The following is a 27,799-nucleotide window of genomic DNA, read 5'->3' on the forward strand; positions in this document are numbered from 1 at the left end:
TCTGAACTGCTTTCTTTTTCTTCAGATCCTCCAAGTAAATTGGACAGTTTCTCTTCCAGTGACCATCTTTCTTACAGTAGTGACATTCACCCTTGGCCACACCACCTTTAGGCTTTAAAGCCTGTTTGGGACCTGACTTTGGCTTGGTTGTAGAATCAGATCCAATCTTCTTCTTACCCTTCCATTTTCCCTTCCCTTTGGCCTTACCTTTATTTCCCACCATCAGTATGGGAGCAGGTTCAGCTGTCTTCATGTTGGTCTCATATGTTCTCAACATATGCAACAATTCAGTAGGTGTTTTGTCAAATTCATTCATATTGTAGTTCACAACAAACTGAGTGAATTTGTTGTTCAAAGAATTCATGATTAGGTCAATACCAGTTTCCGGACCAATCGGGAAACCCAAAGTTTCAAGGTACTCAATGTAACCAATCATCTTCAGAACATGTGGGCCAACTGGTTCACTCGCCCCTTGTTTGCAATTAAAAAGTGACTTACTCGTGTTGAACCTTTCTTGACGAGTTTGGCTTGCAAACATGCTTTGCAAGTGCTCATTGATAGTATATGCATCCATATGCACATGTTGTCTTTGAAGCTCAGCACTCATAGTTGCCAACATAAGACATGCAACATCATTTGCATCATTCTCATCCTTTGTGCGTGCTGCTCGTTCATCAGCAGTAGCACCCTCAGGAAGGGGGCCTGGAGGAGGAATATCAATGACATGAAGCTTGCGCTCCTGCCTGAGGACAATCCTCAAATTCCTCTGCCAGTCTAGGAAGTTGTTTCCTCCTGTCAGCTTGTCCTTCTCAAGGACTGAACGTACGGATAGTGTGTTTGTGTTGTTTGCCATTACTCAGTATCTACAATAATAAAAGCGCAAAATAAACATTAGATTGTCTGAGTTAAAATTTTATGTTCATATGATTATGATATATTCGTAATATATCTCCCACTATTTTTTTTATCAAATTAATAGCCCTAACTATTAATTCGGAAAGTATATCCCATAAATCTTTCTAGTGAGCCAAGATCCATATTTCGTCATGTTCTAAGTCAACCACTGGTATCCTTAAAACATGATTATTTAGGTAGACAACAGTTGTCAATTATATCATATATAATTCTTGGATAATTTGGTGAACAACAATTGATCTTATCTATCTAATAGATTTTTAACCAAACTCTATGCTTCTAAGTTCATAATAGTTGAATATAACCGTTTATATTCACCTTATTATGATGACTCAGTTAAGTTAGACCCAATGATACAACGTCCGAATATAACCGTTTATATTCGTCGCATTTCACCATGATAGATAGGAGTCCCCTGCCACTGACAGCCCTTCCCCTTATCGATCTAGGATTTAATGAGTGTTCATTCATTGGAAAGCATCTGATTAAAACTTAATATTTTTACTTAGGGATTTTAATTTAGAACGATCATGATCCCATCATAAAGAGATTCCCAATTTTTCCTTGAATAAAATACTTCAAATCAATACTCGTCAATGGTTTGATTTCCAGGTAGTGGAGGAGTCACATCGGTCTCGCTTAAAACCCACAGCCTTACAAGTTCTATGAACCCGTTGTTGACAAAATCGCCCCATGTCAGAAATAAAGAAAATTCGTATTTTATTCCGTGTTTCATAAACACGAGAATCTCATGATCGTTTGTTAATTTTAAATCTTGAGTCGTTACAGATTTTATCTTGTTTAAAGGCATGGCATGGGTGATGTATCTAATACATACATACATCATTAATCTAATTAAAACATGCATTTTTCTACTCTACACATACTATTTATACATCATATGAAAAGTACGTAAAGTAAACGTGCAATAGTTATGGCCCAATCCTATGTGATCTTTTCAGGCTAATGAAAAGATCAAGGTCAATCTATGGTGTAAAAATAACTATTACATATGTCTTCTCTATTGCTTCCATTGTCTCCTTGGCCTCCATAGGATGCCTCCTCTTTCCCTTGTCCTTCTAGGATGTTACATTAAGAATTATACTAATGAACTTACAAAAGAACTCGAGTTACATTCGAGATAAAACAACTACAAATAGAAAACGACATGCAAGTCGTATTTATTACAAACCAAAAGAATAAACCATTACAACTAAGGTCTTAAGGCCATAACTATGCACCATGCTCAGTAACCATTAAAGAACATGATAGATCATATAAAGATGACATACTATTTATCACTTATCATGATCCAATCAAGAATAATAAATAAGTAAAGCATATGTCATAAGCACAAATTAAAAACGAAACCCTAACCACGCGGTTCGACCTCCGCGGTGAGGTCGCTGGGGGGGTTCGGGGGGGCAGCGAGCCCCCCGATGGCGGAAATTTTTGCAAAATCAAGTATCAGAATACTAGAAAAACATGTATCAGAATACTATTCCAGAAGCATGTATCAGTATACACACGATCCATATCCCAGTTACCAAAAACGTGTATCAGTATACATATTTTAAGAGATCGCATACATATGAGTTATGGCAGATCTTAAACATACTAGTATCATCATATAGATCATTAACAGATTCATCATATCATTCATATAACATAACTGTTATCATGGCAGACTCATATAACATAACTGTTATCATGGCAGACTCATCACACATGCATACTTGTAAAAATACAGTAAACACGTAACCAAATCAGCCCCTTATACACGTAGCTCTGATGCCATTGTTGGGTTCCGAAGGCATAAAACGCAGCGGATAAACGTAAATAAAACAAAAATTCGAAACCCAAAAACAGGATCCATGTATAATTATGGGCAGATTATGGAGATAACGAATCATACCTTTCAAGAGATTAACTTTTACGAACTCAACGGAGATCCTAGCTATCACGCTTTGTGTCTACCTCTAGGAGAAACACCTCTATGGTATCCACACGAGCACCTTCAAGAACGTCTCACGAACTTGACTACGGAATGGATGTACTAGCCTCCTTCTTGACGATCTGAATTGCCTCTGCCTCTCTTTGCTGCTAGGGTTTTCTTTAAAAAACGTTCAAGCCTCTTTAACCTCTCATTATCTATTTATAATGACTGATTAAAAAGGCCCATAATAGCAAAGCCCAACCCTAGTAGGTATTGGATTAAATAATAAAAACAAATTTCTATTATTTAATTAATAACTAAGTCATACTTAATTATTATGGGCAAAAAACATTCCTTTTAATTCGAATTTATATTATCTCAATTAAGTCTTACTTAATTATAATAAAATTCAAATAATCATCAATTAATTTAAATCCATAATTTAAATTAACTATTCCATTAAGTGCTCTATTTGTGCGACCCTATAGGCTATTATTTAATTGGCAATAATTTTATTCTCTAATAAAATTATAAACAATGAGCGGTATCTAGTAATACATCATTGTTACCCAATTAAACAATAATTAAATCGTGATTAGATAAAACCTTTCGTGATTAATGTTTTTCCGTGTAATATAATCCCTTTAACCATACATATTATAGATTAAACTCGAGGCATGTATTTAGTCATCCTCTTCAACATTTAATCTGGGTTTACTTGATGCATGAGTAGATTATTGAAACAAATCATTATTTGAGCATGGCCATGCTTTTATAATCTCACTCAATCAAGAGGCCAATAATATCTCTCCTAATTATAGGAGGGTTAAATCCTTTATCTATCATTCATATTTCTCATACGACTCATGATATACCCGATGTCCACTTTTATCATCACCCGATCAAAAGTAACTTTTAATGTAGTCAAAGTATATTAATCCTCGTATAGAAATATAATGATTTCAAGTCAAAGGATCGTTACACCATTATCACTGTGAGTCTTTCTTATGACTTTATTAAACATGAAGAATCTCACTGTGGGTCTGTCCAGTACCATGTACTCTCACATGTACCTATGTATTGACTTCAGTATCCCCATACTTATAACCAATGAGATGTGGTTATCTTGTCAAACAACATACTAGTCTATCTATGTATTATTATTGTCCTATATAATAATACTCGACTAGGGACCTTTAAGAATATGATATATTATATAATCTCAAGTTCAAGTCATGTACTTAAACTATACAATTTGTATCATGATTCTAAGGACATTTATTATGCTAACAAAATATCGCAGTAATTAAGGTCATAATAAATACATTTATTGAATGATCAACTGACATAAAGATAAAAGAATAATGTATTGCCTCTAGGGCACCTACACTAACAGGCCCAACCCAGATCTAGGGTATAAACTGATGGACCAAGACCCCCCTCACCTATAGCATTCAAGTGAAGTGAGCCAGACTCGGGTGCCAACCCTGGACCTAGATCATCCCCCAACCAGTGCCCAGGCCAGGACCTGGATCATCTACCAACCTGGATCCGTCCCAGTCCAGGATCACCCAGATAGAGTAGACCCGAAGGGGGTCCCTACGAGCACATACACGCCCCATAACCTGCCAAGGAGGGGTACGTGGGCACGTGACAATGACAGCTATCAACAACCAACATATCAGACAAATACAGCGCGTGTCAGAGTACCGTTAGGAAACCGTGAAGGTGGTCCTCGCCTGGACACGTGTATGCAATCTACCCAAGCCAGGCGTCCTCCGCCTCCAGCAACCAACGACCCTGATCTAGAGGTACCAACCCCTAAACCCTACCTTTAGGCTATATATACCCCCAAAGATGAAGGATTTAGGGTTAGACACATTTCATTACACACACTCTCATACACACAAGAATACACACACAGAGCAACCCTTGTCCTCTCTATCTTCATCTTCCCCAACTAGACTCTTATTCGCATACCGGAGGCGCCGCGGGGCTCAGATCCCCCTCCGGTGTTATTTTTCAGATACCCAACAGCAGCGACACCTCATTCACACCCGGAATGTCCAGGAACGATGTCGGAAGGAGCCACCTCGCTCACCAGAGTTATCATTTGGCGCTAGAAGGAGGGGCGCTCCATCCTTGGGTCTCGGTGTCTTTGGATTCACCTTCATCAGCAAACTCTTAGGAGAGTCCACATCTTAAACCTATAAGAACACAAGCAACCATGCCCTCTCTTGAATATGAATATTGTTCATTTAAGCCACGTTTGTATGAGCTCATTACATTAAGCCACGTTTGTGTGATCCCGTTCTCATTTGTTAGTTTTGATTATTTTGGGTTTGATAGTTTTGATAGTTTTTAAACCCAGATCTACTTTAGTTTGCATATTGTCTTTGTGCTCTAGAGCCTTCTGTTCTTGTTTAGTACTATTGTTAGCAAAACCCAGAAAGTTTGTTTGATGTTATTCTGGAATTTTTTTGCTATCTTCAAAAAAGCAACCTTAGATCCACATTTTTAGCCTCAAATCTTGGTCAGTTATTTGTACACTTGTGGTAATGGCAAGAGCAGGAAAGAGTACGGTTGGTAGGCCCTCCTCCAGTACCCAGGTCTAGGATCAGGACCACTCTCAGTCTCATGAACCTGGGGGTGACCGAGAGACCCTCCAGGAGCAACCATTGACACAACATACCCCGGTCATGGAAAGGATTGTAACACCCAGGGATGCCAGAAATATCATTGAACTGAATCAGTATAAGTATACTAATGTTCTAGTGGCTGAGGAGCATATGGCCAACTTAACAAGCAATGAACTGGCTGAAGCAATCAGGCTATACAGAGATAAGCAAGCCCGGGCTCAGATAGAATATGAGCAAGATGATGATCAAGAAGATTCCGGGGACTCTCAACAATCTAGGAGATCTATCTTCGATCGAATCGGAGCTAAGGCGAAAAAGAATCAGAAAGAGCCTAATAAGAAAGAGACAGAAGCAACCAGGAAGAAAAAGTTGGAAGAAATGAGGGAACAAATAAGAAGAGAAGAAGCGGAAAATCTTGAGCTAAAGATTCAGAAAAGAATGCAGCTAGAAGAGGAGAGGCTCCTAGCTAAGACAAAAGGCAAAAGGGCCCGGAATGACCCTACCCCCGAGGTCATTTCTGATGACGATAAGGAGGGCCAGAAGGATATGAAAGATATGATTTATGAGCTCCAACGAAAAATGGAAAAAGATTCCGGATTGGAGGTTGGGGAAACCCTGACACCCTTCAGTCACTCCCTAGAAGCCATCCCTCGACAGAAAAATCTCAAACATTACAACTTTGATTCTTTTGATGGACTGGGAGATCCGGAAGAGCACCTCAATTACTTCGAACAAATCACCCAAATATACTACTACAATGACTTAACAAAGTCCAGATTTTTCACGTCGACCCTTAAAGGGGGGCTCAGAGGTGGTTCAGCAGGATCCCCTCATGAAGCATCCACTCCTGGAAAGAGTTCAGGGGAGCCTTCCTTAGAAGATTCAGAGCCAATAACACACGAAATACATATGTGTCACCTGGAAACAATCTGCCAATAGGACAACGAAGCACTCTCAACCTATATGCGGAGGTTCCACGAAGCAATCAACAAAGTCTCGAATCTTGATGAGCGGAAGGCGTTGAGCATATTTCGAAGGAACCTGGATCCGGAACACAATGAGAGGTACATTGTAGAACTGATAAACAAAGAGCCACAAAGCCTAGCTAATGCCTACTCTATGGCAACCAGATTCATAAAGGAAACGGACGTCCTCCAGGAAATAAGGATGACCCGGAATGGAGGATCCAGGAACAAAACCTCTGATGACCGACCAAAAGGGGGTTACCATCAGGAAAAGAAGTTCAAGCAAAGCCAACAAGCCCAGCAGACCAATGTGGTGCAAAACACTCAAATATTCCAAAGACTAGGTCCTAAGACAGAATCTTAAAGCGACCCCGGTCCACCTAGGAAAGCCAGAGAGCCTAGGCAAGAGCCAGATTGGACACTACTGAACAGGACCCGGGAAGAGATACTAAAAGAGATCAAGGGAAAACCATTCTATTACCCACCGAAGCCCATGCAGACCCCCCGGAAAGCAGGCCTTACAACAGACAATGCGACTATCATGAAAGCCATGGGCACAAAACTGAAAATTATCTCTATCTCAAGTATTTCATTGAAGACCAAGTCAAGAAAGGTAACCCTGAATCAGTATATCTCACGGGATACAAATCAGAAGGAGGAAAGACCAAGAAGAGGAAAGAATGTAATGAATGTAGTCCTAGGTGGGTCCCACTCTCCCCCTAGGGGCCCATGCTTAGGAGATGAAGTATTCTCCATCCAATCCTACCCGGAGATGGTAATCTCATTCAGCAACAAGGATTATGAAGGGGTCAACCCGAATCACAATGAAGCTTTGGTGGTAACACTTGATATTTTTGATAATGAGGTAAGGAGAATCCTGATAGACAACGGCTCTTCAGTAAATATACTATTCAAGCATACTGTGGACCAGATGAAGCTAGGGAGCGTACGCTCAAACGAATGCCGAGAGGACCCCCTCTATGGGTTCGGGAATAAATTGGTCCCGATCCAGGGAACCTTATACCTACCAGTTATATTCGGATCGGCTCCAAACCAAGTCACCCATGTTATAAAATTCTACGTGATCAACACTCCCTCTTCCTACAACGGAATAATTGGCCGCTCAGCTCTGACCAGGATACAAGCAATCACCTCCATATCACACTTGAAAATCAAATTCCCAACTCCAATAGGGATAGAAGAAGTTAAGGGAGACTATGAGGTCGTTGAAAGATGCTATAGCCAGGCCCTGATCATGGCTGAGACTCACCAAGACAACAAGAGAAAGGTTGTAGTCATTCGCAAACAGCAAAGCATTAAGAAACATCGCCCCCACTCAAGGGATGATGCGAGAAAAGAAGTCTAGATTATAGAATCCATCCCAGATCCAAAAGCAACCAAGACAAGCTCTAAAGAGCAAAAAAGCAACCAAGTCACAGTAGAGATTGAATTAAGCCCAGGCCTCGGACAGGGCAATCCTATTGTGCAATCAACCAACCCTGAAACAAGTGAAGTAAGGGAAAGCAACCGAGAAGAAATGACAGCCCAAAGTCAAATCTATATGAAGAATAATACAGAAGCCCGGATCTAGAAATTGGTATCAAACCAGGATCAAGCAAAGATCGAGGCCACAGTAGAAACAGAAACAATCCTGATCAATGCAAGCAATCCTTTTAAGAAGGTAAAAATAGGATCTGGACTCGAAGCTACCTTCAGAGAAGACCTGTTGTCATTACTCTGAGGGTACTCTGACATATTTGCCTGGGGCCCAAGAAACATGCCCGGGTTGGACGAATCTATAGCAATGTATAGCTTGGATGTCAACCCAGAGAGGAAACCAGTTAAGCAAAGAAGAAGAAATTTTTGCCCCAGAGAGGCAGAAAGCAATAGATGAAGAGGTTGAGAAGCTACTGAAAGCTAAGATCATATGCGAGGTTAAATACCCGGAATGGTTGGAAAATGTTGTGATGGTGAAAAAGGCAAACGGGAAATGAAAAATGTGTGTCGACTACACCGACTTGAATAATGTATGCCCCAAAGATCCTTATCCCTTTCCAAATATTGATCAATTGATTGACGCCACATCCGGGCACGTCATGTTGATTTTTATGGACGCCTACTTGGGATACAACCAGATCAAAATGAATCTGAAAGACATCCTGTAGATAGCCTTCATGACCCACAGTGCGGTCAATGCCTATGTAATGCTGCCTTTCGGATTGACTAATGCAGGAACAACCTACCAAAGAGCAATGAATAAAATCTTCAAAGACTAGCTTGGAAGGAACCTAGAATCCTACGTTGACGACATGATTGCAAAGTCCACAAGCATCCCCGGTCACATAGGAGACCTAATAGAATGCTTTGAAAACTTGAGGAAATACTCACTCAAGCTCAATCCAGAAAAGTGCACATTCGGAGTAGGGGCAGGAAAATTTCCTGGATTCATGATCAACAACCGGGGAATTGAGACAAACCCAGAAAAGATAAAGGCGATCCAGGAGATGAAGCCTCCTAGGACCCAAAAGGATGTTTAGAAGCTAGCAGGGTCGCTGGCAGCACTTAGAAGATTCATCTCAAAGCTAGCTGAGAGATGCCTACCCTTCTTTGACCTATTAAAAGGAGCAACCAACAAGAGAGAAGTCAATTGGAGCCCGGAATGCTAAAGCGTATTTGAAGAAATTAAAAGGTACCTCTCCTAACCTCCTGTATTAACCAAAGCCCAACCCGGGGAGCCCCTATTCCTCTACCTATCAGCAGGGGCCCTGGAAGTTGGAGCAGCACTGATCAGGGAAGAGAATGGCAAATAGCAACCAGTTTACTATGTAAGCCAAGTCCTAAAAGATGCGGAGACCGATACCCAAGGCTAGAAAATTTTGCTTTTGCCTTGGTCACTGCATCCAGAAAGCTCAGACACTACTTCTAGGGAAGGGAGATCTGGGTTGTAACTAATCAACCCTTAAGGAAGATAATACACAAGCTAGATATCTCAGGAAGGTTGGTAAACTGGGCAGTTGAGCTAAGCCAATTCAACTTAAATTTCATTCCGAGAACAGCAATCAAAGCCCAGGCTCTAGCTGACTTCATCATAGAGTGCAACTTCCCAGAAGAGGACCCTAGCCCCATGAGCATTGACTCTGAGAGCAACAATTATCAAGACCCAGAAGCCTGGGCTCTCAAAGTTGATGGTTCTTCAACAAGTGAAAGGTCAGGAGCCGACCTCATTCTAAAGAGCCCGGAAGGTTTCATAATTCAAACCGCAATCTCCTTTGGTTTTTCAGCAACAAATAACCAGGCATAGTATGAGGCCCTGATAGCAGGATTGAAGCTATCCAAGACCCTCAGGATCCAGAACCTCAACATCTACAGCGACTCACAGATCATAATAAAGCAAATAAACGGCAAGTACATAGCCAAGGATCCAGTTTTAGCTTGGTACCAGGCTTCGGTCCAAAGCTACCTGTCCTCAATACCAAAAGCCAAGTTCTACAGATCTCACGAGGTGAAAATTCGGAAGCCGATATACTATCTAAATTCGTTCAAAATTCATCCGACCTGGATTGCTCTATCTACTTCGAAGAACTACAGAAACCCAACATGGAATCTGAAGAAGTCATGGAGATAGATAACAACCCGAATTGGAGGACTCCGTTTATCAACTACTTGGAGAAGGGAGAGCTCCCGGAAGACAAAGGGAAGGCTCAAAGGTTGAAAGCCAAATCATCAAAATTCTTCATTGAAGAGGGGATACTCTATCGCCGGACTTTCTCATCACCCATCCTGAAGTGCATTGGCCCAGGGGAGGTAGAGTATTGTCTGATGGAAGTTCATGAAGGGATATACGGGGATCACATGTCTGCAAAGGCCCTAGCTCATAAGATCATAAGACAAGGGTACTAATGGCCAACTATTCACCAGGATGCAATAGAGTTCGTGAAAAAATACAAGGAATGCCAGCTCTTCAACAATGTGCCCCGGATCAGCCCAGTCCTACCTTCCTCAGTCCTATCATCAATTTCCTTTGTTGTCTGGGGTATTGACATTATGGGACCCTTTCCCAGGGCCAGAGGAGACCTCAGGTACTTGTTAGTATCAATTGATTACATGACCAAATGGGTTGAGGCGAAGGTGATGAGAACCATTAACCAGCAAGATTGTATCAAGTTCATGGACAACATCTTGATGAGGTTCGGGATCCCAAGAGTACTGGTCTCGGATAATGGGCCATAGTTTGTTAGATCAGAATTTGAATCCTACCTCAAAGAGTGGGGCATCCGGCACAAGAAATCATCTGTAGCCTACCCTCAAGGAAATGGCCAAGTAGAAGTAACCAGCCGGATCCTTCTCCATGGAATCGAGAAGAGGCTCAGAGAAAGCAAAAGCAAATGGCTGGAGGAATTGCCAAATGTACTATGGGCCTACAGAACAAGCCCCCGAACAAGCACAGGCGAAACACCCTTCAAACTGGCTTATGGAACTGAAGCAATGCTGCCCATCGAGATAGGATCCCCCTCTCACCGAGAAATTAACTTCGATGAGGTAGCCAACGAGGAGGGGCTCAGGACAAACATCGAGCTAATTGACGAGGTCCGAGACCAGGCCGTTGAAAGGATGAAGAAGTACAAGGAAAAAACTACGGAGCACTTCAGCAAGAAGTCCAGGGTCAAGAACTTTCAAGTTGGAGACCTAGTACTTCGAGACACAGAAGCTTCAGATCCAACACTAGGAAGCTAATGCCAAGGTGGGAAGGGCCTTACAAAATCAAAGAAGTTTTAAGGCCGGGAACCTATAAGCTGATAAACTTGGATGAATCCGAGATCCCAAACACCTAGCATGGACTCAGGCTTAGAAAATTCTATCAATAGAAAAAGCAGCAAAAAGCAAGCAAAAAACCTGTAGCCTATGGCAAGCAACCAATATCTGATTCAATATTTTGTATGAAGAAAATTTCAAGTCAATGAAAAGAATTTTCCTTTTTCAACCAGTTCTTATTTTAACTTACAAAAAAAAACCAAACAAAAACCAATCCGGATATGGTGACATACCCGGATTGGAAGCCAAAATTAAAAGCAAACAACTCGGACAGATATCCAAATCCGGGTCAACAGCAACCACTATTTTCTTAGCAAACAAAAACCAATACGGATATGGTGCCATACCCGGATTGGATGCCAAAATTAAAAGAAAACAACCAGGACAGATATCCAAATCCGGGTCAACAACAACCACTATTTACTGGGAATAATTTTCTAAGTACATAGAGCAAACAAAGCAATCATCAATCTGGATATGGCATCATACCCGGATTGAAAACCAATACAAAAAGCAAACATTAATCCAGATATGGTGTCATCCCTGGATTAAAAGCCAATATTAAAAGCAAAAATTAACCCGAATAGGCATTCAAATACAGGTTGAAAGCAACTATTATTTACTTAGATTATTCTATAAGTACATAAAAGAGCAAAAGCAAACATCAATCCAGATATGGTGTCATACCCGGATTGAAAGCCAATATTAAAAGCAAAAATCAACCCGGATAGGCATCCAAATACAGGTTGAAAGCAACTATTGTGTACTTAGATTATTCTCTAAGCACATAAGGAAGCAAAAGCAAAACATCAATCCGGATACGGTGTCATACCCGGATTAAAAGCCCACATTAAAATCACAAACAAGCCCGGGTAGGCATACAAACCCGGATTGCAACCCACCACTATGTACCCAAACTCAAAGCATGTATTAAACCGGATAATGGTTCACACCCGGACCCAGACCGGCTATAAATCCATACCGTTTGGGGGCATCAACCATCTACTTGGAGCATTTCCCAAGCACAAAAGTGAAAAGCAAACAGATCCGGGTAGGCCATCACACCCGGATCAAGAGCATTATCAAGCTACTTAAAATAATTTTTAGACAACAAACAAATTAGCCAAGCAACAACTAAACATAAAATAGCAACCCAGATTGCCACCAATCCGGACAAAGTCGAATACTACAAATTGTTCAGAGTCAAAGTACGAAAAGTAGAAGAAATACTAGAAAGAAGCAAATTACACGGGCAAGGCCCGAGAAGCTTGACAAAGCTGGAGCAAATCTAAAGGAAGCTAGGGCTGGGACCATTGTAGGGCTCCGGCTCCCCCTCGCCCTGTTCAATAGCTGCCTTGGCCGCCATGAACTCCTGGATGAAGCTCTCCCAGGTGGCCAGGGGATCGGTCTTAATGTGGCTTTTAGCAATAACCCAGGACCTGCGGACCTCGGGGATCCCGTCTTGAGAAACCTCGAAGTCGTAAATATCGTTGGCTTTGAACTCGACAATGATGGTCTTCTTATCTAAGTTCTCCTTCGCAGCCAGGTCATCTTTTAGCTTCTCCACTTCTTTAGCAAGACCGTCAGCCCGGGTCTTCTCATTTTTCAGTTGGGTCTTCAACCCGGACTCCACGGTCTGGAAGCTCTCCCGGGCCTCATCCAGTTTATCCTTCAGATTATCCGCCAGGATCTTCTCAGCTCTGGTCCTGTTGTTAGCCTCCCGGACATCAGTAAAAGCGATATCAGAACATATTGATATGGTGCTCCCCACATGGAGGAAGAAAAAGGAACATGATTCAGGAAAGTAAAGCAATCTGGACGAAAAACAAAAAACTGCTTAAAGTTTACCTGTCCCCATTGCCCGGTTACCCTCTTGAAGGCTGCAGCCATACTGGAACCCTCTACTTCATCCCAATCCTCCTCGGAAGGGATGCTTGACATGAACTCGGCCAGATCCACCAGGGACTTAGTCCCAACCTTCACCGGATCCCCATCCGGACCTCTTCCTTCCGAGTCACAGATGACCCGGCTGGTAATAGCAGCCTTAACCCGGGGAGGCTTGGACGGGACTGACTTCCTCTTCTTCGTTGGAGGGTCCTCATCCTCGGGAATCTCCTAGACCTCCGGATCATCATTCAGGGGCGCCTTACCCGTATCAACCATATTTTGGGGGGCAGAAGACTCGGCACCCCCCTCAGCATCCGCAGAATCGGATCCAGGTCCGGGTGCTCCCTTTGAAGTCTTGAAAGCCAGACCCAAGATGTTAAAAGTAGCGGCGTAGGTAGAAGAAGATATTATCGCCTTAAAGGAAGGATTATAATGCGGCAGACCTGTAGAAAAGGGAAAAAGAACAGATCAAAATGAAGTATACCAAGTAACCCGGACCAAACAGCCAAAATAAAGATTCAAAGCAGTTTCCCTAAGCAAATAAGATCTACAAGTTTTAAAAAGTAAAGAGACCCGGACCCCCAGATTCAATCAATAATCCGGATCGGGAAGCAGTAACAAGGTAAATATAAATTCTGAAGCAAATAAATAACCCAGCCCGGGACCCTAATCCGGATCACCAAGTATGGCGGGCAATCCAAAATAAAAAGAAGAGAGCAATACAGAATGACATGAAACTTACAACCGAGTTCGAACAACAACTTGTGGTTCATAAAAGTATTCCGGATTGGCTGGAACCCGAGACAATCGCAAAATTTCTTTATTTGGGTCACAGCCTCCCCTTCTAAGATTGCAGGATTGAATTTTGTTTGTACTCCTCCCAGGGTAAAATAATGCAGGAAGGCCAGATCGAAGCCCTTCAACATTATTAATTCCCTATTCTAGTACTTCAAAGAAGTCTGGTGCATAACTGGCTTGGCCACACCCGGGCCATAACCATACTCCGAGGCCCAGAATCTAAGCTCGTAGAAGGGTTTCTGGCTTGATTTGGAGAGATAGAATATTTGGTGGAAGAGTTTAAAGGTGGGCAAAAGTCCGGCCTTATTACAACAAGTTATAAACCAGGTCATTGACTTAATCCCGTTCGGGGTAATCTGCATTGGGGAAATCTTGAAAACATGTTTACAAAGGTGTTTTACAAACATGTGGCAGCGAGGACTACACCTGGATCTTAAGTGCTCTAGCTATACCGGGATGAAGCCATTAGAGGGGCGGTGGTAAATCCTCTCGTGGGGTTCCAGCCACCTCCAAGCGATATCAGGAGATAGCTGAAATACGGCCCGGATTGCCGTATCCATATCACCCGGGTCAGCCTCCGCATAGAAATCCTTCAGCTGGTAGTGATCCCGGCTAATGGGAAACGTGGCAAAAGCATTCTCAAGAGCCCCTTGGTCATATACCCCGGGATGGCCATCCTCTTGCTTCTCGTACCTAACCCGACCATAATAGATGCAATTCTCAAACTCAATGGGTTTTCTGACAAAGTGGTATTTAACATTGGTCCAACAGCAAAGAGAACCGAATTTTCCGGAAGCCTCTTGTACCGAAAACTGGTAATTATTTCAGCGGATCTGGAACCCTTCTTAACCATTTCAACCCAGATCTGTGTTCTCTCGGATGAATCCGGATTACTCTCATCACTGAAAAAGCCTGGGTAGCAGTTCAAAACTCTTCTAGGAAGCCTCTTGATCCGGACCATATACCTATTAAAATTAAGGTGAGTTAGTCTGAATTCCCACGATTTTTAAGTCTTTTTTGCTAAGCGGTCCGGATCAAGGATGTTATGTTAATTTTACCATAACATAATGATCCGCTAATGCAAGTCCAACCCGAAAAATATCAACGATCCGAATCCAAAACCCATTCATAGTTCCAGATTCGAAACCATCCCAGAAAAAATAAAACAGTCATGAACCCGGATCCTCAACAAGTACCTAGATCCGGATCTAGAGCAACCAAAAACAATTTTAACATCCTAAGGGATGCAATTCTAGGGATGAAATTTTAGCTAACTAAACCACTTCAGATCCGGGTCTTGCACCCCTACCTTGATCAAAATAAAACCCTCACCCACAAACAATCACTTTGAGAATCAAAAAGCAATGTATAAAACGTTTACATATACACACGATTTTTCCTATCAAGAACACGAAGAACATCTTGGTGAAACCCAGAAAAATCGAACAAAAACCAATCAAAATCGAACTAGAAACAACCAAAAACCTACAGATCTACCATAAAAACACACTACGAACACAATCAAACGACAACAAACAACTAAAAAAACACCCAAAAAACACAAAACTTACCACAAATTTGAAGCATGCAAAACTCAAATATAAAGATGCAAAAATTCGAAAAAGAAAAATCGAAGAACAAATCGAAAAACAAGGGAGCGAAGATCTTACAAGTTAATTGAAGAGGAAGGGCCAAACCAACTAGACACATTGGCAAAGATCGATCACGAGCACAGCACTCCACAGAAAAGCGAGAGGAAATGGAGAAAATTACAAGTGATTGTTGGGTTACTTTGTTAATGAATAAAAAATAAAAGAAGGGGGCAGCTTTTTGTAGGGGAAGAAAGAGAAACCACCCTTGCCACGTGGCAGCCAGGGGTTGGCTTACCCATCAGTTACAAACATATATATAAATTTATATACATACACACATAAAAGCACATTAAACCATGTAATGATTATGGGCCGAGTTTCAAGGAAATAACTACCCCACAATTCAAAATCGTGGGGGGAAAAGGAAGAAACGTTACAAATTCCTCTCTCTTTTCAAAATCCATAGCCCACTACCCGGATCAAGGGCCCCTACCCAGATCATTGTAAACCAGGTACAGGTTTCGGAGCAGAAATTCCTCAAAGTTAATCCAGATCTTTCTCTACTTCAACAGATCCAGATTAGGAAACAAAAAAGATACATTAATTTTTTTAAGGCAACCATATTTTTCTACATTAATCAGGATTGGCCTACATTACACCAGATTCAGATTGGGGAGCAACCTGGGAGCAGAAATTTTTTAAACCATCCAATTTCTAATACTTTAATCCGGATTGGCATCTATTACACCAGCTCCGGATTGGGGGCCAACCAGGGAGCATAAATGTTTCTAAGTCAGCAAAACTCTTCTACCCTAATCCGGATTGGCATCTACTACACCAGATCCAGATTGGGGCAACCAAGGAGCAGAAATTTTTCTAAGTCAGCAAAACTCTTCTACCCTAATCCGGGCATCTACTACACCAGATCTGGATTGGGGGGCAACCAGGGAGCAGAAATTTTTCTAAGTCAGCAAAACTCTTCTACCCTAATCCGGATTGACATCTACTACACCAGATCCAGATTGGGGGCAACCAGGGAGCATAAATTTTTCTAAACCAGCCAAAAACTCTTCTACCTCAATCCGGATTCGTATCTACTACACTAGATCCGGATTGGGGGACAACAAGGATCAGAAATTTTTCAAAAATATCAAAGTTCATCTACCTTAATCTGGATCTGTCTCTTCAACACTAGACCCTGATTGGGGGATAAGAAATAAGCAGAAATTTTTCCCAAGACAACAGCTTTGTGAAACTACTCTACTCCCTCATCCATAAAATTTGCATAAGGGAGGGGGCAAATGATAGGGTATAAGTAACCTAGTTAGGGCCTAACCCAGATCTAGCATGAGGCAGACTTAACTGATGGACCAAGACGCCCCTCACCTATAGCATTCAAGTGAAGTGACCCAGGCTCGGGTGCCAACCCAGGACCTGGATCATCCCCTAACCAGGGCCCAAACTAGGACCTGGATCATCTACCAACCTGGATCCGTCCCAGTCCAGTATCACCCAGATAGAGTATACCCGAAGGGGGTCTCTACGAGCACATGCACGCTCCACAACCTGCCAATGAGGGGTACATGGGCACGTGACAATGACAGCTATCAACAATCAACATATTAGACAAACACAACGCGTGTCAGAGTACCGTTAGGAAATCCTGAAGGTGGTCCTCGCCTGGACACGTGTATGCAATCTACCCAAGTCAGGCGTCCTCCGCCTCCAGCAACCAACGGCCTTGATATAGAGGTACCAACCCCTAAACCCTACCTTTGGGCTATATATACCCCCAAAGATGAAGGGTTTAGGGGTTAGACACATTTCATTACACAGATTCTCATACACACAAGCATACACACACAGCAACCCTTGTCATCTCTATCTTCATCTTCTCCAACCAGACTCTTATTCTCACACCGGAGGCGCTGTGGGGCTCAAACCCCCCTCCGGTGTTATTTTGCAGATACCCAACAATAGCGAAACCTCATTCACACCCAGAAAGTCCAGACACGGCGTCGGAAGGAGTCGCCCCGCTCACCGGAGTTATCACCTTGTATTACTATAATCATTTATATTTAAAATATGATACTTGAAATGAAATCCAAGCAGCATAGTTAAAATACTTGCTGATGGCAATTATAATTATTTTTGGATATCAAAGCTGGAAGCTGGCTACTGATAAAATATACAAGTCTGGTGATAACTTCCAAAAATGTGATAATAGTCTGATGATCATTTTGGCTAGACATTTAACTGTAGTAATAAAAATGTTAATGACTAATTTAATATATGCATCACGTATTTTATATATAATTTACTATAAAATATATATAATATTATATATATAATAAATATTGGGATCAGATCGGGTTAAATTCATATATGTTACTTATCATATAGGATTGTTATTGGATCAAAAATTTTCGAATCGAATTTTTTTTTAATACATATTCGTTTCATTAGTCTTCTAATCAAATTAAATTGGACCGAATTTCTGATTCATCAAACAACTCTAATACACCGGGTCAAGGCGCCTATGATAATAAGATCAACGTGATAATGAAATGAGAAAATAGTGGCATTTAGTTCTAATATTCAAGGCTATAATTTGTCTAGTTGATTGATTATTGACTACATGAAGTGTTAATGTCCATTAATCGCTAGGAACCCACAAAAGCCGTATACTAAAAAAGTTAAATTCACCTACTCCCCACGCAATGACATCGTGCCATTCTTCGACTTCCTCCTCATCTTACCGTTGAATCTAAGATTCTTTCGCACTTATAATAAGAAGAATATTGTAAATTCCTACGATGTTACTAGTAACAAAATTCCTAGATATTAATTTGAGTTAAATCGGATGGAGTCCTTGAACTAACTCTTTTCTTTTACTAAATAGAACCTTCTCATTAATTTCTATTTTTGTGTTGTCATAGATTATAGATAGAATGAGAATTTACAAAGTTGGGAATTCAAACACTAAAAATAAAAATGATAGGGCAGTGCTAGATAACTGAAAATGATTTTAAAAAGTATTTCAAAATAACATAAAATGTATTTTTATTAGTAGGATTAATATATATGAACAAGAGCCTATCTTTAACATTATATCAAGGACAAAATATTGAAATTTTGGTTGGTAAACTTCCGATCTCAATATAGAACCATCAGATCAAATTGATGATAACCGTTATATATAATTTTTAAAATTATTATTCAAATATAAAAGATTCGAATCTCATCAACAATATTTTAAAATTATAATTTGTGATATATAATGATAAAAATAATTGTAAATAACATGAGCTATATACTGGTATCATTTATGAAAGAATAACTAATAATATACTTTCAATTAAGCACTTTGAAACTAATTTTGAGATCTCACACCAATGTAAAATTTGATCACAAAAGTAGGTCAAATAATAAAAAATAAAATAAAAAGGAACTTAATGAATAATAAAATAAAAAGGGAGGGGAGGTGATCATAATTAACTGACGTGTGTAAAAAGGTTACTACTATATAGACGTTACAAGGAATACAAAAGAAAAATAGAAGAAAGGAAGGGGGCAGGGGAGAGACGTTGATATTACGGCAATAAATAAGCGACAATCTGACAGCGGAATACTCAAGTCTCTCATTTCATTTTACTACTTTCCTCTCTCTCTAAATCTCTCTCATCTCTCTCTCTCTCAAATATACAGACACCAACATATCTAACAACTCCAACTACTCTGTTTTGCTTAGGTTTTCTGTACTTAAAAGTCACAGTTTCATTCCAACCAAACACTTCTACTGTTCTACAGATTCTAAAGGTACGTTTCTCCATACAAATTCTTCATTTTCGTTTCACCCTTATCTTATTTTTCTACTTCTGTATATGTGCTGCTTGTATATTTTAATTGTCTCCATTTTTGTTTGCCTGTTTCCATTGTTTCAACTAATATAATATCTGCATTTTAGTTTATTTTAGATCTGTAAAGGCTAGTGATATGTGTAAGAATATCAAAACATATGTTTTGGATTTAAATTAAGCACCGAAAGTTGAAAAATGGAGCATATATGCTTTAAGTCCACCTTGGACAACCCTACCACAAACTGTTATATTCATAATATGTTCGTTTTTAAGTCTGGATGATATCTAAATCATGAATTACTGGATATACTATAATTGGAATGCGTTATAGTATTTGAACCTCATAAAATCGCATTCTATGCTATATCTCGTGTAATTTTGTACTTGTCAGATAATTAACTTTTGAATATGTAATCGAAATTTTGTACATATATTGATTTGTTGATATAAGTTTTTGAGGAAGCTCAACTTGTTTTGATTGCATTCTGAATAATTGTTAGACTAAGAAGATTAGTGAATGTGTTGATTCAGGTTGTTGTTGCTATTATTATTCGAGAGGTGTGATATATTATGAGATACGTGCAATTTGAAAATTTTGGCACAGATAGTTCCATTGATGCTTATCAATTTGGGGATGATTACTGTGGTTGAAGATATTTATTTGATTTAAGTGTGCAAAATATGGCTGTTGCTGGTTTACACAATGTTTCTGCGATTAATTCTTCGTTGAATATAGAGGCCCAGTCTTCTTTGCCGGGACGGTGTGGTAAAAATGAAAAACAAAGCACCTCTCTTCTGCAAATGTGGCGAGAACTTGAGGTAGATCACATTGCAAGTAGTTCCCAACCACAGGTTGGAGGTAGCTCGATGCACGAGAATGTGATCGAGCTTAATACTCACTTGTCTACTGGTGGTCGACATGGCAGTGTACATAGCTTGATAGATTCCAATGAAAAAGAGAATGTACGCATCATATCTCCCAGAGGAAGACAAAATGAACATGATGATATTAGAAGTTCAAGTTCGGAATCTACTGATTATAGTGAAGTTGAAAGGGAGAGGTTGAGGGAAGTTTTCCGTGAATGGCAGAACAATGGTCTAAGGAACAACACACCCAGTGATTCACATTCGAACAATACTTTAAAGGCACAATGGCTTGGTGAAAAGGAGTGTGAAAGGGTGAGAATTGTACGGGAGTGGGTAAACAAGACTACACATCAGAGAGACAGATGTAATGGAGGCAGAGAAGGACAAGACTTTGAAAATGGTGCTCAGATTGATCGTGTTCGTGAAGGACTGATTGTTGACCAGTGTGAGACTAGATCTAGAAGGACAATCCGTAGGCTGTGCGGGAGACAGACTCTTCTTGATCTGTTGATGAGGGCTGAGAAAGAAAGGAGAAGAGAGCTTCAGGATCTATTGAATCATAAGTATGTATCGGACTTTCCCTATCGAAACCGTATTCAGGTAAATTACTGCTGGAGTTAGCATCTAGTCGCTATATACTATATATACTATGCAGTAAGAATGCATTTTAGAGTTTTAAATGTATGCAAATAAACTTTTAATATTCTCGGACATTTTCAATTTAAAATTTCCTTTATTCAATTGAAGGGTCAAGTAACTTATTTCTTAATGAATTATGATGATAAAGGCTCGCACAGGTTCATCTTAAATCTACCGCGGTGTGTTTTGGACAGTTATTTTACTTAATCTGAGTTTGCAAGTCATCAGTTTTTTAAAGAGTAGTATCGTAGGCATGTTACATTCACTGTAATTACTTGTCTTTGGGGTTACCGTTGATTCTTTTAGTCTTTACCACGGTAAACTAGAGCCATTGCATTTACATTAGTAGGTGTTAGGAACACTTTTTGCAATACTATCTTTTTCGAACATATAATTGTGCTGATGGTTGCAGTGATTGTCATCTAACTATAATTACCAAACTTTTGCATTCCAATATGCACATCTAGAAAATAGAAGTTCCACAATCTTGTGCCGAATATATATCTAAAAGCTTGTCGAAATTAGGATCATACTAGTTTTTATGCTCATATAAATAACCTGTATTTAGTTGAATCGCTGCAGAATTCTTTTCCATTTAGTATGCAGTATTTCTTATATCACAAATTCTATTATTTTTGTGATTTATATCATGATACACAATTATTTTCGCTAAATTAACGAGCTTTTGTATTTTTGTAGTCATTACTTAAAGGTAGATTTTTGCGGAACAAACCATACAACCGGGAAGAGAAACCTTCTTCTCTAGCAGCGAGTGAACTAGGCATATTACGACAAAAGCAAACTGTATCTGGTTTAAGGTAATTACTTTTCAGTTTCCTTTTAATATAAATCTAATCGCACAAATGTTTCTCTTTCAAGAGAAGTTCCATCCTATGCTTTCGAATACTTTTCTTTTCTGGTCTATAAAATATTTTCCGTACAATCATTTATGTCATGCCTCAACAAAAATTGTAATCCTTAAACTTGCACCGGACAGTTGGAACCTAAATTTTTTCATACGGTTATATGGTATTATTTGGTCGTAATTCGAGTTAGAGAAAAACAGTGGTGAGGCGTCTCATCTTAGTATAAGCATAGATCCCCTGTTGTACTACTCAGTAGAATATACGAGCTAGTGACATCAGACGTACCTTGTTAACATTTTTAACATCTCTGTATTAGGAAGATTTTACAATACTCCATCTGAAATGTTGACACATTAGCAAAATATCCGCAGGGAAGGATTTTTCTCGACCAAATTGGAAAACTATGTTTCAGGTCCGTCAAGCAGTGTTCAGTCTGATAGCTCATCTCATGGTCACATACATTATCTAAGTAATGAAAATCGAGAGAATAGTGTACAGGATATTGTTCTAGATGAATTCTGTTGTCACTCTGAGCCTGATAGTGAGGAGACAGATGCTAATCTTTCTAAAACAGAGGATTCAGAATGTGGTGTAAGTGAAGGTTTACATTTGCAAGATTCCGAAGCTGTAGTAGGTGAAAGTTGTGATGTTTTGGTTTTGCAAAGAGAGAACAGAGAGCAACTATCATCCACTGTCGGATTAGATGCAACAAGAACATTTGCATCAGAAAATTCATGGAGGAGCACTGATGACAGACAGCATGATACTCTAGGTGTTGAAGGCAGTGAACAAGGTACTCTACGAGAAGCCCACCTATCAATCTCTCGAGATTATGATCCTAGAAGCAATGAAAGAGATTCGCCTGGGGCATCTGGTGATATAGATCAGTTGGAAGGAACCATAATTGAAGATATGAGTTGGCAAAACATGCCTCTCGAATTAGAAGATTGGCACGATTCTGTTATAGAAGAGGGTGACGTTGACTGGGTACAATTAAGCATTGGTAACTTTACTGAATGGAGAGAGGCTAGTGAAGATGGGATTGATACAAACTCGCATGTCAGTAGCCATCAAGAGTACGAGTTAGGTAATAACAGCGAACATTTTCGTTTGCAAGTTCCTCAAGACGAGTGGCATGAAAATACTTTAAATGATGTTGGGGATGACTGGTCAGATGGACCTTCTGTTGAGGAAGTTGCAGATGTTGATGTTTCTCATTTCTCTGATGATGATAATGGGCAGAGTCTGGAACTCAGACAACTTCTAAGCAGGTATATAACCTGATCAATGAAAGTATGACATTTGTAGCATGACTAATGCAAAGTTTAACATATTTTATGTCTTATCTATAAATGCAGGAGAAGAGTCTCTAATCTTCTTAGAAGTGATTTTCGAGCAAGTTTAGACCAGCTCATACAATCATATGTAGAGAGGCGAGATCATGCTCCCATTGGCTGGGAGGAAGAAGGTGCATCATCCTCCCCACTTGCTGTTATAGAGGAGCAAGAGCAACGAACCACGGGTCATTCGGAAGCTTTTGTGAGTACAACACTCCCAACCGTTATCCTGCCTTCACCACAGGTCATTTCTTCACAGACTATATGGGAGCATAATGCTAACCAGCAACAATCCGATACCCTTCAGCAGTCAAGAATTGTGAGTTTGTATTTTCATTACTCTGTACTCTTAATTATGTAGTTTGGGCGTAGATTTTGTTTATAAATATAATGCTAGAAAATTTGGTCAGTTGGCTCTAACTGCGAAGCAGTTATTTACAATTTCCAGAAGCTGTAAGATTTGATAATTAAGATCTGTAAAACAGTGTGCGTTAAATACGACTTTATAAACTTGCATGTATATACGGAATGCTATCTTTCTTTCAGATTTCCATGCCCTTTTCCTGTTATTTAACATAACCTAAGTCAAGGTATAAGACATAAAAATGCAAGGCCACTCCTTTTGTTTACTTAACACATCTTTTCGGTATTATATTTCATGTATTTAAATCGGAAATGAATCTTCTTATGTATTTGAGCAGGACTGGGAGATTGTTAATGACTTGAGGCTTGACATGGCTACGCTTCATCATAGGATGAACAGCATGCAGATGATGCTGGAAGCCTGCATGGAAATGCAACTTGAGTTGCAGCGTTCAGTCAGGCAGGAGGTTTCTGCCGCTCTTAATTGGCAATCAAGATCAGCAGGTATAAGTTAGTCAAGATTTGACCTTCCATTTATCCTTCTCTTTATGCATTTGTAATTTAGAGGATGTATCGTTTTTACTAGTTTTTTAATATCAACTTCTTTATGTAGATTGTGAAGGCAATTTGGTACCTGATGAATCGAATTTGGAACATGTGAAGAAAGGGGTTTGCTGTATATGCTGTGATGACAAAATAGACTCTTTGCTGTACAGGTAAAACCTAGGAAATCTAAATAAAAAATAAAAATTCTACATGAGAGAAATCAACAATAAAAACTTACAATTCCTTTTCATAAACATATTTGTTAATACAGGTGCGGGCACATGTGCACATGCTCAAAATGTGCCCAGAAGCTGGTCGAGGGCAAAGACAAGTGTCCAATGTGCCGGGCACCAGTAATTGAAGTGATCCGTGCTTATCCAATACAGTAGTTTTATGCAGCAAGAGTGTGAATAGAAGGCACATAAATTAATATCCGAAGTAAAGAAGCATGTTGAATAAATTAATTAACCCTTATACTTAATTGACAGTTTAACACAGGTTAGTTTTCTTACATTTTGCAGTGTTATTGCATTTGTGAATTTTGTTCACAGTTGTTGCATCTGTTGACGTTTGTTTTCTATTTTGTTAATTGCAGGATATTGCTTATAGAATAAATAAATAAATTGGTGAGTGGGAATTTTTATCCATTTGTACCAGTTGTTTCTTCTCCTTTCGGGCAAGTTCATACATGGAAGACCAGGTCCAGTTCATATGAAATGATACAGTTTGTTGTGGAAATGAACTGCCTTTTAATATACATGGAAATGTTCTTACACGACTACCACTACGCTAGCCCTACTGTAAAAGGAGGCAACATTTGATACAGTTTGATTTATCAGCGTTATCCGATTTTGCTAATTTACATTCTATGTTTTTTCAACTGCTAGCGCTCCGTGGGTGTTATTTTAAGAAAAATGTCATGGCTATTAACTTGGTTCCGAAATATATTTTCAGATGTCAAATGTCTCACTTTAATTATTATACAAATAGTAATAAAATGTATCCTCCGTTTCATATGTCAACTATAAGAATTTAACTTTTATCTCTGCCCCGTGAAAAGTATGTGTTTAATTAGGAATATATTCGTAATGATTAATATAATATTACCGGCTCTGAGTCCGCACGATTTTATTTTAAAAAAGATATATAAAGATCTCACATTAACAAAGTCTATTTAACTAATTGCTTATATATAAAACAATATTTTCGTGAGTTGATATTTCGTGACCTAGAGTCTACAATTTCTTATATGACACGATAACTCGATATGAAAATTACGAATTTGGGGTTTGATATTTTCGGTACACGAACATGAAAATACACGAACACGAAATTAACCCAAATACATTAATGTAGATTTTGGGTCTAACTTTCGGCACATGATAAATAAATACTTAAATAGATTTATTAAAATTATATATATATATATATATCTTAAAATACTATTTTACATATAATTTTTACAAAAGTTAGATATATAATAGATTCTAACTGAAATTTCAGAAGTTTTGACCATACTTCATTGTTTATTACTTATTGACTTATGAATCGATTAGTAAAAATTTAATATCTAATATTTCAATTTATTTATATTTTTAATTTAAAATTACACGAAACACGAATATACACGAAATGAAGGTATAGGAAACAAAACAAATACTTAACGTATCGGGTTTGGGTTAAATATTTATAACACGAAATACGAAAATACACGAAACGAACGAATTGCAATTCTAGCTGTAACTTGACCATCCTTTAACTTGACCATCCTTTTTAAGTTGGTTAGAGTTCAGCAGAATCCAGTAAGGTACGAAAAATGTGTTTATAGGAAATTTGTGTGTTTTCTCTAAGCAATAACTCGCCACACCAACGGAGTAGAGTTCTGCCCAAAGTCGAGTCAGAACTTAATAATTCTCTTAAATTACTAACCGAAAAGAAAATAATGTTCTAGATCGCCTCTTAATAAATGACCCGAATCCGAAGCGTACACGAGTTTGCTCAGGGATAATCAAGTTGAACTGAACTCGAGTCAAATTCAAACAAATTCAAGCTGTCTATTAATAATTTGCAATCCGCATAATATTTTTACAAGTTATATCGAAATCAAATACTAGTCTACATCTTATAATGATGCAAAAACTCATACTTTATTATTTATTTTTCAAGTCGAGTATTAAGAACATATTCAATCTTATTTTGAATTATTGAAATTCATAACTTTAGAGGTCTTATATTACTTTATCGATGTCGAAATTTTATTATCTTTTGAAATTTTATTTAAATTTAGTATTTTTAAATTATAATTTATTTAATAGTGTTTATGAAATTGTGAAGAATTAAAGACAAATAGACCGTGTTAACAATGTCTAATAGTTTAATTGCCAAAAAAATTAAGTGTTTAATTTTAAAATACAAATAAAATTTCTAAAATAATTAAATTACTAATAAATGACGAGAAAAGTATACTAATAATATTCAAGTATTAGTAATTGTGACGCCCTCAATCTCGGGGTTAGGAAATGAGAACCCACACACCATTAAACTAATATAACAGCAATAGATATAATAAACCTCGATTAAATAATAACATGATCTAAACATGATTAAATTTGAGACAAGATTACAACTACCAACCATAATAAATATATTACAACCCAAAATATTATTAAATTCAACTTATTCGATTCCGACATGGAACCGACATATAAACTAAAGTATCTGAACCAACTTATACAATTCCCTTCAACTAACGACGCTTGCTCACACATCATCTACCTACTCTAGCACCTGAAAACCTACAACACGGTAGGAACTGTCAGGAACGCTCTTGCGAGCGGTGTGCCTAAGTCTGGATATCTTCTTACTTAACTGTCATGGTTAGATCAAAGCAAATAAATGAGCAAAAGAAGCTCAGCAAGTAACTATATAGACAGTTCTATAATGCAATAACAATATCCAACCTTGAGGCATTCTACTTTAAATCTCTAGGTAGCAACTTTCTATGATTGATTAAGTAAATGTTATGAAAAAAGTTTTGGGCTTTCAGGAATCAAGGCTTAGGTTTGGGTGAAAGCCGTCATTCATCAAAAATCAATAGCAAGACTTTGAAAGAATTTCTCTATTAACAGAAGCAGTAAACTAAACAAGTAAAGTAACAGGATTCTCAAATTTCACAGCTTAATCGAAGATACGATTCAATCCATTTCATTTGACAGAAGCAACTGCTTTAAAGAATAAGTTCATTTTCTCATTTATAAAACATTAAAGAACCCTTGATTAGAACTATTCATCTTATTAAATATAATACGAGTGATCAGGCCATACCGACCTCTATCTGGTCGTTATTGTGATATCCCGTATTTTTTTTCAGAATTATTATTATTATTATTTGAATATGTTTATGTGCTTTTATGATATAGAAGGAATAAAATGGTGGATATTTTATTCCTGTTTCGGGGGTTCGTGTCATTAAATGGCTTAATATGATAATTGATAGTTGGTATCAATTTTTGGTTAGTATCTTAAAAGTATTTAAATACTTTTACTATTTCAAAAATTTATCTGAAAGCCGATCATTTTATCAATATCGGTAAAACTGAGTGTGTTTTCCAATTTTGTGGACCGAGTAAATATTTTACTCGCCTCAATATTTTATTTGTGTCAGAAATACTATTTGGTATTTTACTCGTGTTCACCTGGGCATAGGGTGAGGTTTAAAAATATTAAAAATGATATTTATAGCTATTTTGTTACATGTTAAATGAATTATTATGTGTT

General features: G+C 38.7%; 1 protein-coding gene across 2 annotated transcripts; it reads left to right on the top strand.

Annotated features, from left to right (window-relative positions):
* Window positions 1-19,187: 19,187 nt before the first annotated feature.
* LOC141689745 (uncharacterized) lies at window positions 19,188-24,975 on the top strand. 2 transcript variants are annotated; one of them, XM_074494118.1, is made up of 9 exons: window positions 19,188-19,363; window positions 19,936-20,871; window positions 21,610-21,728; window positions 22,148-23,047; window positions 23,135-23,432; window positions 23,815-23,980; window positions 24,090-24,192; window positions 24,294-24,520; window positions 24,618-24,975. In XM_074494118.1, exons 2-8 carry the CDS (start codon window positions 20,086-20,088, stop codon window positions 24,409-24,411), a joined length of 2,490 nt encoding a protein of 829 aa, XP_074350219.1. In that variant the 5' UTR covers window positions 19,188-19,363; window positions 19,936-20,085; the 3' UTR covers window positions 24,412-24,520; window positions 24,618-24,975. The 2 variants fall into 2 exon arrangements, with proteins under 2 accessions (XP_074350219.1, XP_074350221.1); XM_074494120.1 differs by having other exon boundaries at window positions 20,009-20,871.
* The last annotated feature ends 2,824 nt before the right edge of the window (window positions 24,976-27,799 follow it).

Source organism: Apium graveolens, chromosome 10, assembly GCF_009905375.1.
Source record: "Apium graveolens cultivar Ventura chromosome 10, ASM990537v1, whole genome shotgun sequence".
Lineage (NCBI taxonomy): Eukaryota > Viridiplantae > Streptophyta > Magnoliopsida > Apiales > Apiaceae > Apium > Apium graveolens.

Coding starts and splice junctions, on each gene's coding strand:
- LOC141689745 (XM_074494118.1), top strand. CDS start 20,086: ATGGCTGTTGCTGGTTTACACAATGTTTCTGCGATTAATTCTTCGTTG. Junction 23,048..23,134: donor CTCAGACAACTTCTAAGCAG/GTATATAACCTG, acceptor CTATAAATGCAG/GAGAAGAGTCTCTAATCTTC. Junction 23,433..23,814: donor CCCTTCAGCAGTCAAGAATT/GTGAGTTTGTAT, acceptor GTATTTGAGCAG/GACTGGGAGATTGTTAATGA.